This window comes from Lathamus discolor, chromosome 3, assembly GCF_037157495.1.
Source record: "Lathamus discolor isolate bLatDis1 chromosome 3, bLatDis1.hap1, whole genome shotgun sequence".
NCBI classification, from domain to species: domain Eukaryota; kingdom Metazoa; phylum Chordata; class Aves; order Psittaciformes; family Psittacidae; genus Lathamus; species Lathamus discolor.
This window is the reverse complement of record NC_088886.1, coordinates 73,496,720-73,511,538: the sequence shown is the minus strand read 5'-3', so window position 1 is coordinate 73,511,538 and position 14,819 is coordinate 73,496,720. Positions and strand designations below refer to the sequence as shown.

The 14,819-nt window shown below is 47.1% G+C and overlaps 1 protein-coding gene across 2 annotated transcripts; it reads left to right on the top strand.

The window, feature by feature from the left end:
• The first annotated feature begins 62 nt into the window (after positions 1–62).
• On the top strand, positions 63–11,131 carry POFUT2 (protein O-fucosyltransferase 2). Of its 2 annotated transcripts, XM_065669787.1 has the most exons (10): positions 63–229; positions 1,377–1,627; positions 2,160–2,304; positions 2,393–2,503; positions 4,868–4,934; positions 6,890–7,015; positions 7,460–7,640; positions 8,456–8,579; positions 9,356–9,540; positions 9,640–11,131. In XM_065669787.1, exons 1-9 carry the CDS (start codon positions 63–65, stop codon positions 9,507–9,509), a joined length of 1,326 nt encoding a protein of 441 aa, XP_065525859.1. In that variant the 3' UTR covers positions 9,510–9,540; positions 9,640–11,131. The 2 variants fall into 2 exon arrangements, with proteins under 2 accessions (XP_065525859.1, XP_065525858.1); XM_065669786.1 differs by having other exon boundaries at positions 9,356–11,131.
• The last annotated feature ends 3,688 nt before the right edge of the window (positions 11,132–14,819 follow it).

Below are 14,819 nucleotides of genomic sequence, written 5' to 3'. Positions count from 1 at the left end.
GGGGGCCGCCCCGAGGGGCCGGGCCGCGGCCGGGGCCGCCCCGGACGTGGCGCGGCGCGGGGATGGCGGCTCTGGGGGCCGCCTGCCGCCTGCCGGCGCCGCTGGTGCTGCTGGGCCTCGCCGTGCTCGTCCTCTCTCCGCCCGCCACCGCGCAGCCCCCGCCCGCCGCTCTGCGCGCCGGCCACGCCGCGTCCTCGCTGCCCGCCGCCGCTGCCGCGCCGCGCACCAGGTGAAGAGAGGGTTCACCCCCCCCCGCCGCGGTCACTGCGGGCCTCAGCGGCAGCACACCCGGCCCCGGGGCAATCCTGTCATCGCAGCCCCCCTGCATGGTGTCCCCAGGGCGCCGTGGGCTGGTGGGCATATAGAGGCCTTCCATCATGTGCTGGTGCTGGGTTTGGTGTCTGGAGGATGCTGCAGCTGGCACAGCGGCTTTCCTGCCCTGAGTGTGACCCCAGCTGCACCCCCTTCCCCTGTCCCTCCTGAATGTGTACTCACACCTTCACATTTGGTGCACAGGAGTTAGGCTGAGTAGCGTGCCAGTCATTTCACCAGTCATACCACGTACCGTGTTACCCTTTGGACAGGCAAGACGTCTGAGGGTTTGCTTCTTGAGGCCCCACATCCTGCCCCTCTGCAGGAAAAGCTTATGATGCTGTGTTCCATTCTGAGCTCCTCACTATAACAGAGACATTGAGGTGCTGGAGCAGGTCCAGAGAGGGGCAACGGAGCTGGTGCAGGGCCTGCAGCACAAGTGTGATGGGGAACTGCTGAGGGACCTGGGGGTTCAGTCTGGAGAAGAGAAGGCTCAGGGGGGACCTTATCGCTCCCTACAACTGCCTGACAGGAGGATGGAGCCAGGAGGGGCTGGGCTCTGCTCCCAAGGAACAAGGGATAGGACAAGAGGAAACGGCCTCAAGCTGCACCAGGGCAGGTTTAGATGGAGCTGAGGAACAATTCCTTCCCCACAGGGTGCTCAGGCACTGGAACAGGCTGCCCAGGGCAGGGCTGCAGTCACCGTCCCTGCCAGTGCTCACACACCGTGGAGACGAGGCCTCAGTGCCATGGGTCAGTGGTGGCCTTGGCAGTGCTGGGGAATGGTTGGACTGGATGAGCTTAAAGGGCTTTTCCAGCCTGGTTGATTCTGTGATTCTGTGTATCACCTTGATGACGTCCTGTGACGAGAACCCCAGCCACTATAGTGCTCACCACTGCCTTCCCCTGCTTTGTCCGCTTCAATCTTCTGAGTACCAAAAGTTCATGTAAGAGGAACAGCCTCCGTCTTAGTACAGTTGTGTGACACGATTGGGGGTAAAGATTAAAACACACGTACAAGTTTTAAGTTCCTTGAAGTAACTACACTGCTTTGTTCTCCACAGATACCTTTTGTATGATGTAAATCCTCCCGAAGGGTTCAACCTCCGCAGAGACGTGTACATTCGCATTGCTTCCCTTGTAAAGACCTTGCTGAAAAGTGAAAACTGGGTGCTAGTTCTGCCTCCCTGGGGACGTCTTTATCATTGGCAGAGCCCCGACATCCCTCAGGTCCGGCTTCCTTGGTCTGAGTTCTTTGATCTCCCAAGCCTCAACAGGAACATTCCTGTCATTGAATATGAGCAGTTTCTTGCAGGTAGAGTATGGAATCATACAGTCTACACCTGACTAAATATTTAAGGTGGTTTCTTCACAGGTTTATCCCTATGTATATGCTGTTATCCTTGTATGCGAAATAAAATGCCACATCTCTGCCAAGAGCTCTGAAGGGATCTCTGTCCCAAGCATTTAGAAACCCTGGTATTTTGGGGAAAATGGCTTGTACTTACCATTTTCTTGGAGGCAGTCTTACCACAGCAGCTACCTACAGCCCTGAAAACCTCTGTGCCTTATGGTGTGTTTTACCTGGTTTCTAAATTACATTCCCATGGTGATTCAGTTCTGTGTGGCACATTAAATCACTTGTAGCTGAGTGAGAGTAACAGGTTGTCACATCCCTTGGCCCTTTGAGCTTTTCTGGCTCACACAGAACTTATTTTTTTTTATACGGAAAACAGGAGAGTAGTCTAATGTTCGCATTTCCAGCAGAGTTTTAACTGCAGGCAGTGCTAGTTCATACCTTTATCATGTGGTTTTTCATGCTCACAAATGCTTTGCCTTCTGCTCAGAGTCAGGTGGGCCCTTTATTGAACAGATTTACGTCCTACAAGGCTATGCAGAAGGATGGAAAGAAGGAACCTGGGAAGAAAAAATAGATGAAAGGCCATGCATTGATCAGCTTATGTACTCCAAAGACAAACACGAGTACTACAGGTAACATCCAGCTGTCCTTTTAGTCTTCGTTTTAGTTGTATTTAGCGAGACATTTGCCTGTGAATCAGTATTTTGTGTTCCCTTTCAGGGGATGGTTCTGGGGTTACGAGGAAACGCGGGGCCTAAATGTCTCTTGTTTGTCTGTCCAAGGATCTGCCTCTATCGTGGCTCCCATCCTTTTGAAGAACACTTCAGCACAGTGAGTTGCCTTGTGTTACTACTTGTATTGTGTGCCCACAGAAACATTGCTAGGTGTGAAGAGCAGGGGGAGGTTACAGGCTATGTGTCACTGTTGTAGTGCTTCATCACTGAGTTACTATAATCCATTAAAGTCATTACAGAGGAATTTACAGCGTAAGAAACACCTAACTGTAAGTTAGGGTAAATGCTGCAGTGCTAAAAGCTAAGAGGAAATAGCCTTCATATTCTTTCTCCAGTAGCTAAATGTCCTTGCCGCCTTGTGTTTATCTTTCCTTCCTTTATCCTTCAATGCTGGGTTAAGAGGGAATGAACAGAGTGGAATCAGTGTTTCCCAAGCCCACATCTTGGATCATGAGGTGCAGTGCCTGGTCTCCTGTGATGTCCATCCTCGATAGTGTGAGCTGGGTTTAGAGAAGCAAGCAGCATGCTTTGTCTTTTTGCTGTGAGATGCCACGAGGATAACCAGAGGAAAAGAAGGCAAAGCTCTTACATGAGAGATGGAGCTAACATTATCCCAGTAGCGAAGTATTTCCAGTCAGCTGTGACCCTGTAACAACTGAAGACACTAAAGCAAAGCAAAAGCTGTGTTGCAGTTTTAAGCAAGAAGTTGCACACCAGAATCAGTGGTGCAGCTGCTTCATCCTTGGGTTACTTGACAACTGTTGGCTGAACATGTGCTGGGTGTTGGCTGTTTGTTGGTTCATTTTGTCCTGCTGTTCCATTCCTGGACATTTCCTATGGATGCTTTGGTTTGAGACACATTCCCTGATGAGTACCCCTGTAAAAAGTAGTTCTGGCTTGTGAATCTTCCCAGCTCCACCACCTAGTGCAAAAATTCACATGAGATGTTTCTGTTGTGAAGTTACTGTCTCTAAGTGCTTCTTAAGCCTTTAATTCCCTTTCTCTTTGTATTGGAATGATGACCTGTCATTAGGATTAAAGGCTTTTATTTCTTCATGCTCAAACTCTTCTTTTAGTTTATCATCTTTTACTGTTTAACTTCATGGAGTTTATGAACCTTTCTGTTTTCTTCACGTGGACACTCCTGCACTTTTGCATAGTCCCCTATTTAAAGCTGAATGCAACTGCAGTAATGTTCCTGTGGCTGGTTTTGATCCAGGATGTCGAAGATGAGTACATTTATGGCCCCTGTAACAGGAGCTCTTCCACTGTGAGATTTTGGGCCATGTCTTGCTGCTGCTCAAGACAATGTCAGGAGCTGCTCCCTGCCCAGTTGATTGATGGAACTCTTTGAGAGTGTCTCAAGCTGCAGTTGCTTAGTCACATCCTGCTTTGACACTTGCCCTGCCTGCCTGGGGATAGGTGAAATCTCTGATGGCTACGGCAACATGCACCTCTCTGATCTCCCTTACTGCCCTTTTGGACAGACAATTAGTTGGGTGGTCCTAGTACTATACTATAACTCTTCAGGTGTGTAATCCGATTAGTCTCCAAGCTTCCTGTTAAATGCAGTGCGGCTTCTCTGCCAGCACAATCTAGCCTGTTTTCCAGATTAGCCTTATGTGCAAGTGTCCAGCTGATTATCAGCAGTGATACTCTGAAGTTGATTTGTTATTTGCTTCCTCTCACTTTAGTAGAAGGTCCAGATAATGACTCTGAACCCCTTTCAGCAGAAGCATTTCTCTGTGTGTTCGCTCATATTCAGTGTGCTTGGAGCACAGACTGAGCCTACATCCCCTGTGTTCTTGGATGCTCAAAACTCTCTTCTGCTTCTTCAAACTTAGATAGTGCAATTATGTTTCCAGTACATGATCCTCAACTGTGTGTGTTTATGAAAAGCAAAGACTGTTCATTGTAATATTAGTGCTTAGTTGCTAACACATGTTTTTGTAGTGTCTGTGTCTTCTTTGATCTGTTGTTTTTCTGTAGGATATTTTATTCCACACGTGGAAAACATCATCTCTGGTTTTACTTTTGTGAGCATAATCCATGCTTCCTCCAAGAGGCTCTCATATGCTCAGAGGCCAAGCATCATCTTATAGGTCGCTTTTCCCCTTTGGATCACTCTCCCTGTTGGTAATCTTATTTCTCCAGCAGCAGCTACTGTGAGGACTATGTGAGGAATTAGTAATAATGCTTGTTTGTGTTTAACTGTCAGAATTAAGAGCACCACTTCATAAGGAAGAGAGCAGGAACGCACGATGGCACAGTTCCCTTCTCTCCCAGGAAGTAATGGGTCACAACATGCTTTACACAGAACAGATGGGCAGCCTATCCCTCATTCCCCTCTGTGCTCCATTTGCAAACAGATCACAGCCTGTGTTTTGTCCTAGCAACTGTATCATCGTCATGTACGTTCTGTTCCTAAGGGCACTGCACTGAGTTTTACAATTTTTAATAGGTCAGTGATGTTAGACAGAGCTGAAAACCTTCTTCATGACCACTACGGAGGGAGAGATTACTGGAATGTGAGTATTTTCCAGCTAGCTTCTCTAGCCTTTCTGCTTGGTTCTGATAACAATTTGGTGACTGAGATGTGCTTCAGTTTTGCTTTGGGTTTCTTTTCTTCAAGTAACTTGTGTCTTATGTTTCAGCAATGTATGCTAAAGATGGTCTTCAGGCTGCTGTGGATCAGTGTAATGCAGTAATTCCTGAAAATGCCCAGTATTGGTGTAACTGTCCCCCCATTGGCTTCAAAGGCAAAATTCCCACAGGTTTTAAGGGAACACTAAGCACTTTGGGAGGCCACAGCCAAGGGGTCTGTGGTAAAATAATTGCTATGTGCAAAATGTTAAGGCAGAGTGAAAGGTTCAGCCACAGGAAGACTGAACACAGTGTGGAGTGCTTGATATTTGTAACTTTTCTAAGAGAAAGTGACTTTCCTATTACTAATAACTTACATAGACCTCAGTCTTGTAAGATACAAACATAGAATCATAGGGTCCACTAGGTTGGAAAAGACCTTTAAGATCAAGGAGTCCAACTTCTACCCAAGCACTGCCAAGCCCACCACTAAACCATGCCCACATCTGACTGCTCACTTCGTATATGGCATATTTTTCCAGGAATGGACCAAACAGTAGTTTGCTGATTACTATTTTTCATTGAAGGTGACTTTTCAAACAGAGAAATGAAACCCAGGTATCATTTTGGAGTCTGTAAAAGCAGATGTGAAAGCCATAACACATTTCTTACCAGTGGCACTATAAACATCACCTCAACGATTTAAACTTGTCTCAAAAATATTTAACACTAGAAATAGGCTTCTTTCTTTTATTTCAGTTTTTAACAACCTGCATGGATTTCGGTGTTGGCTTTTTCCTCAGTAACTCTGTGGATAACATCTAGGGTTCTTTTTAATCTTGCTGAAAGATGCCCTCTTGTCTCGAAGTTTACAAATCGGAACAAGCCAGATTTGGAGGCGATTGACACAAGCACAGCATTCAAAGATGTTCATTGTCTTTCCCAGTGCACTGCACTTGCCATGGGTTGTGTATATGTTTGCTGTCCCTTGGCTTGGGTAAGGTACCCAAAGGCTTGACTTAACAGGAGTATTGTGTTGAGATGTTACAAAAAGGAGGGAAAATGCCTCTGAACTGCAGTGTGAGCATTCTGCAGCAGACACTGCGTGCATCCTCCCTTGACAGAGAATCATAGGATCATAGAATGGATTGGGTTGGAAAGGACCTTAAGATCATTCGGTTCCAACCCTCTGCTATGGAGAGGGACAGTATAAAATGTATAAATATAAATGTTTTGCTGGAGGATTTGGAATTGGAAAAGCAGGGCTGATCTCTTTAAAGATGCTAGAAGAGCAGGCTTTTTACTTCCATTAAATATTAAGAGGGGCATAGATCTCCACGTACCAGTGTGATGGATTTAAGAGAAGCCTTAAATTGCTCTGTGTCTTATTGAATGGTCTGGAGAAACCAGTTCAACCACAGTGAGTTTGGAATATTGAGAAATAGCTGCTCTGGGAGAAGGTGAAAAGAGGCTGGCAGGTTCTAGTTCATAGATCATAGACTGGTTTGTGTTGGAAGGGACCTTTAAGATCATGTAGTTCCATCCCCCTGCCATAGGTGGTTTTTGTCTTACAGGTGTTTTGCAAGCTGAAGTCTTTGCCCAGCTTGTGTTTCCAAAGGTGAGGTATATTGCTAGAATGTTTAATTTGGTATATTAGGTTCTGTTATATAAATAACTACTATATTTCAGGGTCAGACACATATGCTGGTTATAAACATAGTTATGAGTAGGGTTAAACAGTCAAAGCTGAGATGAAAGGTTAGAAATTGCTGCTTGCAGTGTTGTATGGATGTGTCAGAAGTAACTGCATCCTGGAAGCTCTGTGTGTGTGAAATTATCTCCATTTGGTCATTTTCAGCTCTCCCGTTTTCTCACTCCACATCTGCTCTTATTCCAACAGACCCGTCGGAGCATGGTGTTTGCTAAACACCTCCGTGTAGCAGGAGATGAGTTTAGGAACAGATACCTTCAATCCACCGATGAGGCAGACAGGACTCACTACAATGAGGACTGGACACAGATGAAGGTAAAATCACAGCAGTCTGTTTCCCTTAACAAATGTAATGATTTGTTTCATTTGTGTACTCCTGGCTGTACACTGCAGGGAATACTGGAAGAGCTCTCCCTGCTCAGGTTGAGGTGGATGTGCCTGTTTCTGCTGTACCCTCTTCTCCCTGTGACATGAGTTAATGGAGACTTCCGGGTGCCAGGTTTCTGTTGCTCTCATGGGATTTGGTCAAGGAGAGCAATTTTTGCATACAAAGATTTCACACTCTAGTTTCTCTTGTATAATGCAGGTCAGCCATGGTCAAAACATCACCATGTGTCCCAAAATACTGCTACCCCACACATCCAAGTTACTTTCTGCAGCTGGTGTAATTCAGCGCTACATCCAGAGATTCAGGCCTTTTCAGTGTGAATGAATACTGATGGTCTGGAGTCTTAGGGCTTATTGATCTTTCTCCCTTAGGTTAAGATGGGTACAGCTGTAGGTGGTCCATACCTTGGGGTTCATCTCAGAAGGAAAGACTTCATCTGGGGTCACAGAGAAGACGTGCCTTCCCTGCAAGGAGCTGTAAAGAACATCCGCAGCCTCTTGGAGATGCTTAAACTTGAAAGAGTTTTTGTAGCCACTGATGCTGTCGAGGAGGGTAAGCAGGTTATAGTCAGTTCAGGATTGATAACTTTTGACAACAAGGGCTGCAGTTACCACTCTGCTTTCATAAATGACTGGAACTTCATGTGCCTCCATCACTGAATGGGGAATTGAACAGGATTGGGCAGCTGCTTCCTTCCAGCTTGAATACCATTTATTTGGTCTTTCCTATAGGAGGCTTGATGGTCTCTACAGTGGGAAATAGGTAATTGAATTTGCCTGATCCTCCTTCCAGTTCCTTACACCTTCTTCCTTAGCATTGCAGACAGTCTTGGATGCGAGGGTAGGAAGGGTCCTCTGAAGTCACCACCCAGTCTTCCCCTTGGTTGCCCCCAGCGCCACACTAGGGTGGACCTGGCTATGTGTGGCCAAGGCTTAGACACCCCCAATGGTGGGCTTCCACTCCCAGGCCTTATCCCAGGGCCGCACCTCCCTCCTCATAATACCTAAGGACCTGTTTCAATGTGGGATGTTAAAGTAACCTTGCAGGGCATCGCATTGGCAATAGCAAATCTGAAGCTTGCTGTCAAGAAAGGCCTCTTGGTACAACAACCCTGTAGGATTAGACAGCAAAGCTAGTGTTCGACCCCTTGCAGGCTTCCCCACCCTTGAGAATTGTTCCCCTCAGCAGCACATTCCTGCCCCAGTGTGTCCTCTTCCTTTGCAATACTCTGACATTGGCAAACATTGTAAGGGAGCTTTTGGTTTCTCTTGTTTGTAACTGTCCTCTGAGGGTTTCCTTGAACACGTTTTATGTCGGCAGCAAGTTGCTCTTTACAATGCCAAATAGATTTGTATCATCTTTTCCAGAGGTTGAATTGCTCAAGAAACTCCTGCCTGAGATGGTGAGATTTGAACCCTCATGGGAGGAGCTGGAGCTCTACAAAGATGGGGGCTTGGCTGTGATTGACCAGTGGATCTGTGCACATGCAAGGTAGCAGATTTGACTTTATTGAGGAACCAAATCTTAGTGTCACAAAAGTGAGTTTTGCTTTTGATCCAGATGTAGTTGTTTGCAAATCAAATATGAATTTTTATATAATTGATTTACACCTATAATAGATGTCTAATAGGTCATAGGATTGCCAAGCTGGTGAAGAAGGCAGTGAGTCCAGAGGAGGCCACAAGGATGCTGCGAGGGCTGGAGCAGCTCTGCTCTGGAGCCAGGCTGAGAGAGCTGGGCTGGGTCAGCCTGGAGAAGAGAAGGCTCCTGAAGGGGAGACCTCAGAGCAGCTCCAGTGCCTAAAGGGGCTCCAGGAAACCTGGAGAGGGGCTTGGGACAAGGGCCTGTAGGGACAGGCCAAGGGGAATGGCTTTAACCTGCCAGAACAGGGGAGACTGAGATGAGCTCTTAGGCAGAAGCTCTTCCCTGTGAGGGTGCTGAGGCGCTGGCACAGGGTGCCCAGAGAAGCTGTGGCTGCCCCATCCCTGGCAGTGTTCAAGGCCAGGTTGGACACAGGGGCTTGGAGCACCCTGCTCTAGTGGAAAGTGTCCCTGCCCGTGGCACAGGTCAGGAGAGCTTTAAGGTCCCTTCCAACACAAAGCAGTCTACATTTCTATGATAATAGTTACATTATGTGTATATATATCATACATCTGATAATTTAATTTTCATATCATTTTAATGATCATTAAAGTTCATTGGACTGAAATCAATCACTTCCATTTTAAAACCTTGCCCCTTTACAAACTCTTTCCTTCTTTTCCCAGGTATTTTATAGGCACCTCAGTTTCCACGTTTTCCTTCCGGATCCATGAGGAAAGGGAGATCTTGGGATTTGATCCAAAAACAACTTACAACCGGTTTTGTGGTGAAAAGGAGAAAAACTGTGAGCAGCCAACTCACTGGAAAATTGTGTACTAAAATACAGAGAATTCCAAGGACTTCAGCACTGGTGAGCACAACAGAATAAGGGAAATCCCTCCCTTTAACCAAACTACAGCTCTGTCACCTACCGTCTTCTTGGTGGTTACTTGATCTTTTTGCTTTGAAGAACAAGCAATACTCACCTTCTTAGGCAGGGATGGGAGCATGAAAACTGCAGTCAGCCTGGCATCCAGTACTTGGCTTAGCCACGAGCAGAAAACCACCAGACACTGCAAGTGAGACTCGAGAGGTAAAACTTTGTCCTGAAACCAGGTACCAAATGAAGTAAATTACTGGTTTCTTTAGAGTTCTGAGGAGGAAGAGGGGCAGTTTCAACTTCTGTAAGTTAAAATACTCTATTTCTGTCTTTATTTTTTGTCCTGTTCAGTGTTTGCCTCTTTGATGGCAAAAAAACCTCATCTTTTGTGACCTGCACTACATGAGGTGCAGGTTGTGTGGAAACTGTCATTCTCTGGGGAAATCTTCCCTCTTCAAACAGTATTTTGTGAACATTTAAATTGTCTGATGCAGTCAGTGCTTGATAAAAGAAAGGAGGAGGTGGTGTGACCTGAATACCAACTGCATTAACAGCAGCTTCAGTGGGCCTGTGCTGAAAAGGGCAAAATGATGGGGCTTGTAGGCTGGTAAAAGAAAGGTTCTGTTTCTTGTTATGTTTTACCTTCACAAAGGAAACTCTTTCAGCCTGTCATAGTCCTTCCAGTGGCCTGCTCAGTTGCACTAATGCAGATGTCAGCACCCTTTTGGGCTCATCCAGTTGCTCATGTCAGTGAGGGTGATGGGTTGCTGGGGAGCAGGGAAGTTTCCATGCCAGTCACATGGGTTGTCCCAGTGATGCAGCAAAGGAATTTTCTACATTTCTCCCTTGCACAAACTGAAAGGAGTAAACTGAGGACATTCACAGACAGGCAAGTCCCTTGGGCCTTGAGGTGATGTGCATAGACCATCAGGAACATAGTAGGTGAGGTTGTGCTCTGATGGAGATGCTGGTTGTTGGTAGAGGGGAAGAACCCTCTGCTACACCACCAGCCACAAGTGAAATGTAGCTCCTGTTTGAGGAAGGCTTTGTAGGGGTATCTGTTGCAGCTCTTGCAGTCTCCTGCTCTGTAGAATTGGCTGCTGGGCAGTATTCTGCTTCACGCTGTGCCTCAGGGGGTTCTTTCACCCTGCAGCTCTACGTAGCTCTGTTAAGCAGGACAAACCTTTCTCAAAAGTGGACTAGGAGACAGGTTTCAAAAGGTGAAGCAGACACTGCTCCTTAAAGTCAGTATTACCAAATTACCTCACTGCCAGTGGACCCTGTTGCTCTTTCCTCTTGGCTTGAGTGGGAACACACGGAAGAGTCCTGCAGTGGCCATCTCCCAACATGCTACCAGACAATTCTGTTACTTCCTCCTGTGCAAATGCAGCAGAAGCTGGGCAGACTTCTCAGGCAGTCTCAGCACCAGGTCTCCTGTTCTTACCCCTGTGTTCCTTCAAAGCAGTGCCTTTTTCCACCAAGTCAAATGTTCTCCTTTAACCTGTGCACATGGAAAGCAGTGGTGGCATTTTCTGTGTTATGTATACCTCAGTATGACAATAAAAAGCTTTGTAGCATTTTATATGATGTGTCCATGCTGCTTCTTTCTAATTGTACATTTTGCTGTCTCCTGGCTCCAGCGTAGGTGAAACCTGGATAAAATCTGAGGGTCCTGACAAGGCTGCATTAGCAAGCACAGCTTATGTGGCCCTTGCCACTAGGAGACTGGTAAACCTCAGTGCCCCCCACTGCCAGAGGGATGTAGACAAACAGGAGAGTCCAGAGGAAGGCTGCTAAACCCTGCCACAGGGAAACTTTGCACAGCCATGGTAGGAGCCTGCTGTGTTTGGTTTTAATACAGTCTCTGTTCTTGGCCTTTGGGGGCTGCCAGCATCACCTTTCTGTCAGAAGGTGGAGAGAGTAGACTAATCTGTGATCAGCTGCAGAGCCTTATCTCCAGATCCGTACTGGACCAGAGCAGCTTCTCCTGCAACCAGTACTGGAGTAGGGTTTGTGGGTATGAATAAATCCAATCAAAGCAACCATGGTTGCCTTTGAGCGATGATAGTGCCTATGGACTAAGTTAACTGGTTGCTGAGAGCGGGGTGTTGAGGCAGGAGTAATTTTCCCTCTTTCAGTAAACAGTTTCCTGCAGGGAATTGAAGATGGTGTTGAAAAAGCTGTGGCTGCCCCATCCCTGGCAGTGTTCAAGGCCAGGTTGGACACAGGGGCTTGGAGCACCCTGCTCTAGTGGAAGGTGTCCCTGCCATGGCAGGGCTTTGGAACTGGATGAGCTTTAAGGTCCCTTCCAACCCAAACCAGGCTGTGAATCACAAGGATTCTGGGCATTTGCAAAGCCTGGAAATGAAATTCAGAGGCCAGGTTTTTGATGATAGAATCACAGAATGGTTCAAGTTGGAAGGGACCTTTAAAACTCATCCAGTTCCAACCTGTGAGGCTGCTCTGTGCAGTCCCAAACCTGGCATCCCTCCATCCATCCCCTGCTTTCCCTTTGCAAAAGCTGTAGTTTCAGAGATCGGGTTGGCAGCTTCAGCACTCTGCCCTCAGCTTACTTCCCCCTTAGCTCTTTAGGGTGTAACCAACACTACAACTTTAAGGATATGCACAGCATTTTGTGATGTTTCCCTTGGGGTTTTTGTGCTCCACAGTAATAGCACCAAACAGAAACAATGACGAAACTTAGCAAGGCTATAGCTCTTTATATTTTCAAATCTCTGTACAAACATGAACTAAACAAAGCAAGGTCGTATGCAAAACAGTCATTGCTTAGGATAATCGATGGGTTGTGCTGTTATCTGGGAGTAGCCTTTAATATCCTTATACCAGGTAGGTAAAACTGTTGTATTCACACTGTCACAGGGGAAGACTGGGGAAGAGTAACTGCTTAATGCAAATAATATACAGCAAGATCTATATATTTGGATTTATAAATACATATTCACACACACATTTGATCCTAAATTTGTTAAAAGACAGCTCAGCCAAATGACAACAAAACTTGCATTGGTATGAGAATATTGAGGGTATTAAAAACATCCAAACCACTGCAGTGACCACAGCTGTGGATCTGTCCCCCCAGAGAACAGGAACTCTTCTACATCATTCTCCCTGCCCTCGGTACTGACACCATGGCTCTTAGTGCCTCTTTTCCAGACATAACCATGTACCTACAAAACACATCTACCCCATAACCATCCAAATGCTGCTGGCACAGTTAATGGTCAATGGGACAGGTCTCTGGCTGCAAAGGTTCTGAAAACTACTCTACGTTGACATGATCCAAGGAGGAATTCAGGTCCTACCAGTTCTCCAGCAGCTCTGAGAGGCTCAGGCTTTCAGCCACAGCCTGTTTCTGCAGCCTGGGTTGGTTTGCATCGTTCTGACTATAACCAGCTCAACAGAACCAGGGCAAGAATTTGCCCTGTCAAAATCATTTCTCTGGGGGGGTCAACCCAGAGTTGTTCAAAATGCTTCGGACCACTTGTTTCCTTAGAGGAATGGCACCAAGTCCAACACACCTAAAAGCCTTGGACACAGAGCCAGCAGGACTGCCTGTGCTGCAGCATCGCTGGGAAAGGCAGTGGCTGAGAAGCACCTGCTGCCCAGCAGACAATTCATGTGCCACATGCTCCCCATTCCCTGCCCAAGGATCTCTCCAGCAGAGAGCAGGAGGGAGCAGAAATCCCATCACATGCCATCATTCCTGCTTTGGAATCAGAATGAATCCCACACTGGTTTGTGTTGAAGGGACCTTAAATCCCATCCAGTTCCAGCCCCTGCCACGGGCAGGGACACCTTCCACTAGAGCAGGGTGCTCCAAGCCCCTGTGTCCAACCTGGCCTTGAACACTGCCAGGGATGGGGCAGCCACAGCTTCTCTGGGCACCCTGTGCCAGCGCCTTAGCACCCTCACAGGGAAGAGCTTCTGCCTGAGAGCTCATCTCAGTCTCCCCTGTTCTGGCAGGTTAAAGCCATTCCCCTTGGCCTGTCCCTACAGGCCCTTGTCCAAAGCCCCTCTCCAGGTTTCAAAAGGCAGCGCTGCTCCTCCATATCAAACACATGTTCTGCTCTGTGCTACCAAGAGCTGTGAACCAACAGCTTGAAATAAAGCACCTTTTGCTGAGAGAACAGGGTGAGTGTTGGGTTTTTCCCTCAGACAGATAGTACTTAGGCATCCCAGAATGGGACTACAAGAAATGCCATACCAGTGCAGAGATCTCAGACTTTCAGCCACAAGTCACTTCAGAGGATATAGAGAGTACACAAACAAATCATCTACTCCTGAGATTCCTGTGCTGTAGAATCATAGAACAGGATCATAGAATGGGGTGGGTTGGAAGGGACCTTCAGAGCTCATCTTTTCCAACTGCCCGCAATGAGCAGGGCCATCTTCAACTAGATCAGGTTGCCCAGAACCACATCCAGCGTGGCCACCACCTCCCTGGGCAACCTGTGCCTGTAACCAGTCATGAAAAGATTTCTTTATGGTGAGGAGGCCAAACCTGCCAACTGCACAGAAACCCCTGTTGGATGTTCCTAAGCCCAGAGTCACATTTACCATCACTACATGAGGGCGGGTGGGCACTGTGGGTGCAAGAACATCTGAGCTGTTGGGGGAGAACAGTTGCCAACAAGGTCACACACACGATACACTTCACACTCAAGTGGTAAGACACTATCTATAGTTATATTGCCAGGTCCTGAGTACAGCCGTGACCCATATTTCAAGTGTTCAACATTAGGCCCAGGTTTCCTTAGAACGATCCCACGGAACACATATATTTCAAGCATCTATGTTTAAAATGATCTATTTTACTAACCTACAGACTTCATCCATACTGTCACCTGGAGAAAAACACCTGCAATTAGGTTTCAAGTATTCACCACCATGGAAGTCGTTGCTTTAAGTTGTTTGAAGATCCTGAGACAAACACTCATATGCAAAGAGAGGGGAAAATAAATACATTTAAAAGAAGCAAAGCAGCTCCCAGAGCAGCACTGCAGGTCCCAGTGCAAGCCAGCTCCCATCCACCCACCGCAGGCTTTTCAGACAAGACCCCAACCCACCATGGAGACGTGCAGCTCCCAAAGGTCAGCCACAATGCTCAGCACTTGTCTTGCCTTCTGCCGTCACTGGGCACTGTATAAATCACTGAATTCTTGCTCGGAGAGAGTAATCTGTGAGGAACACGGGAGCACCAGCAAGCACAACCCTGCCACGTGCGAGGTGCACAAAAAGGAAGAAGCGAG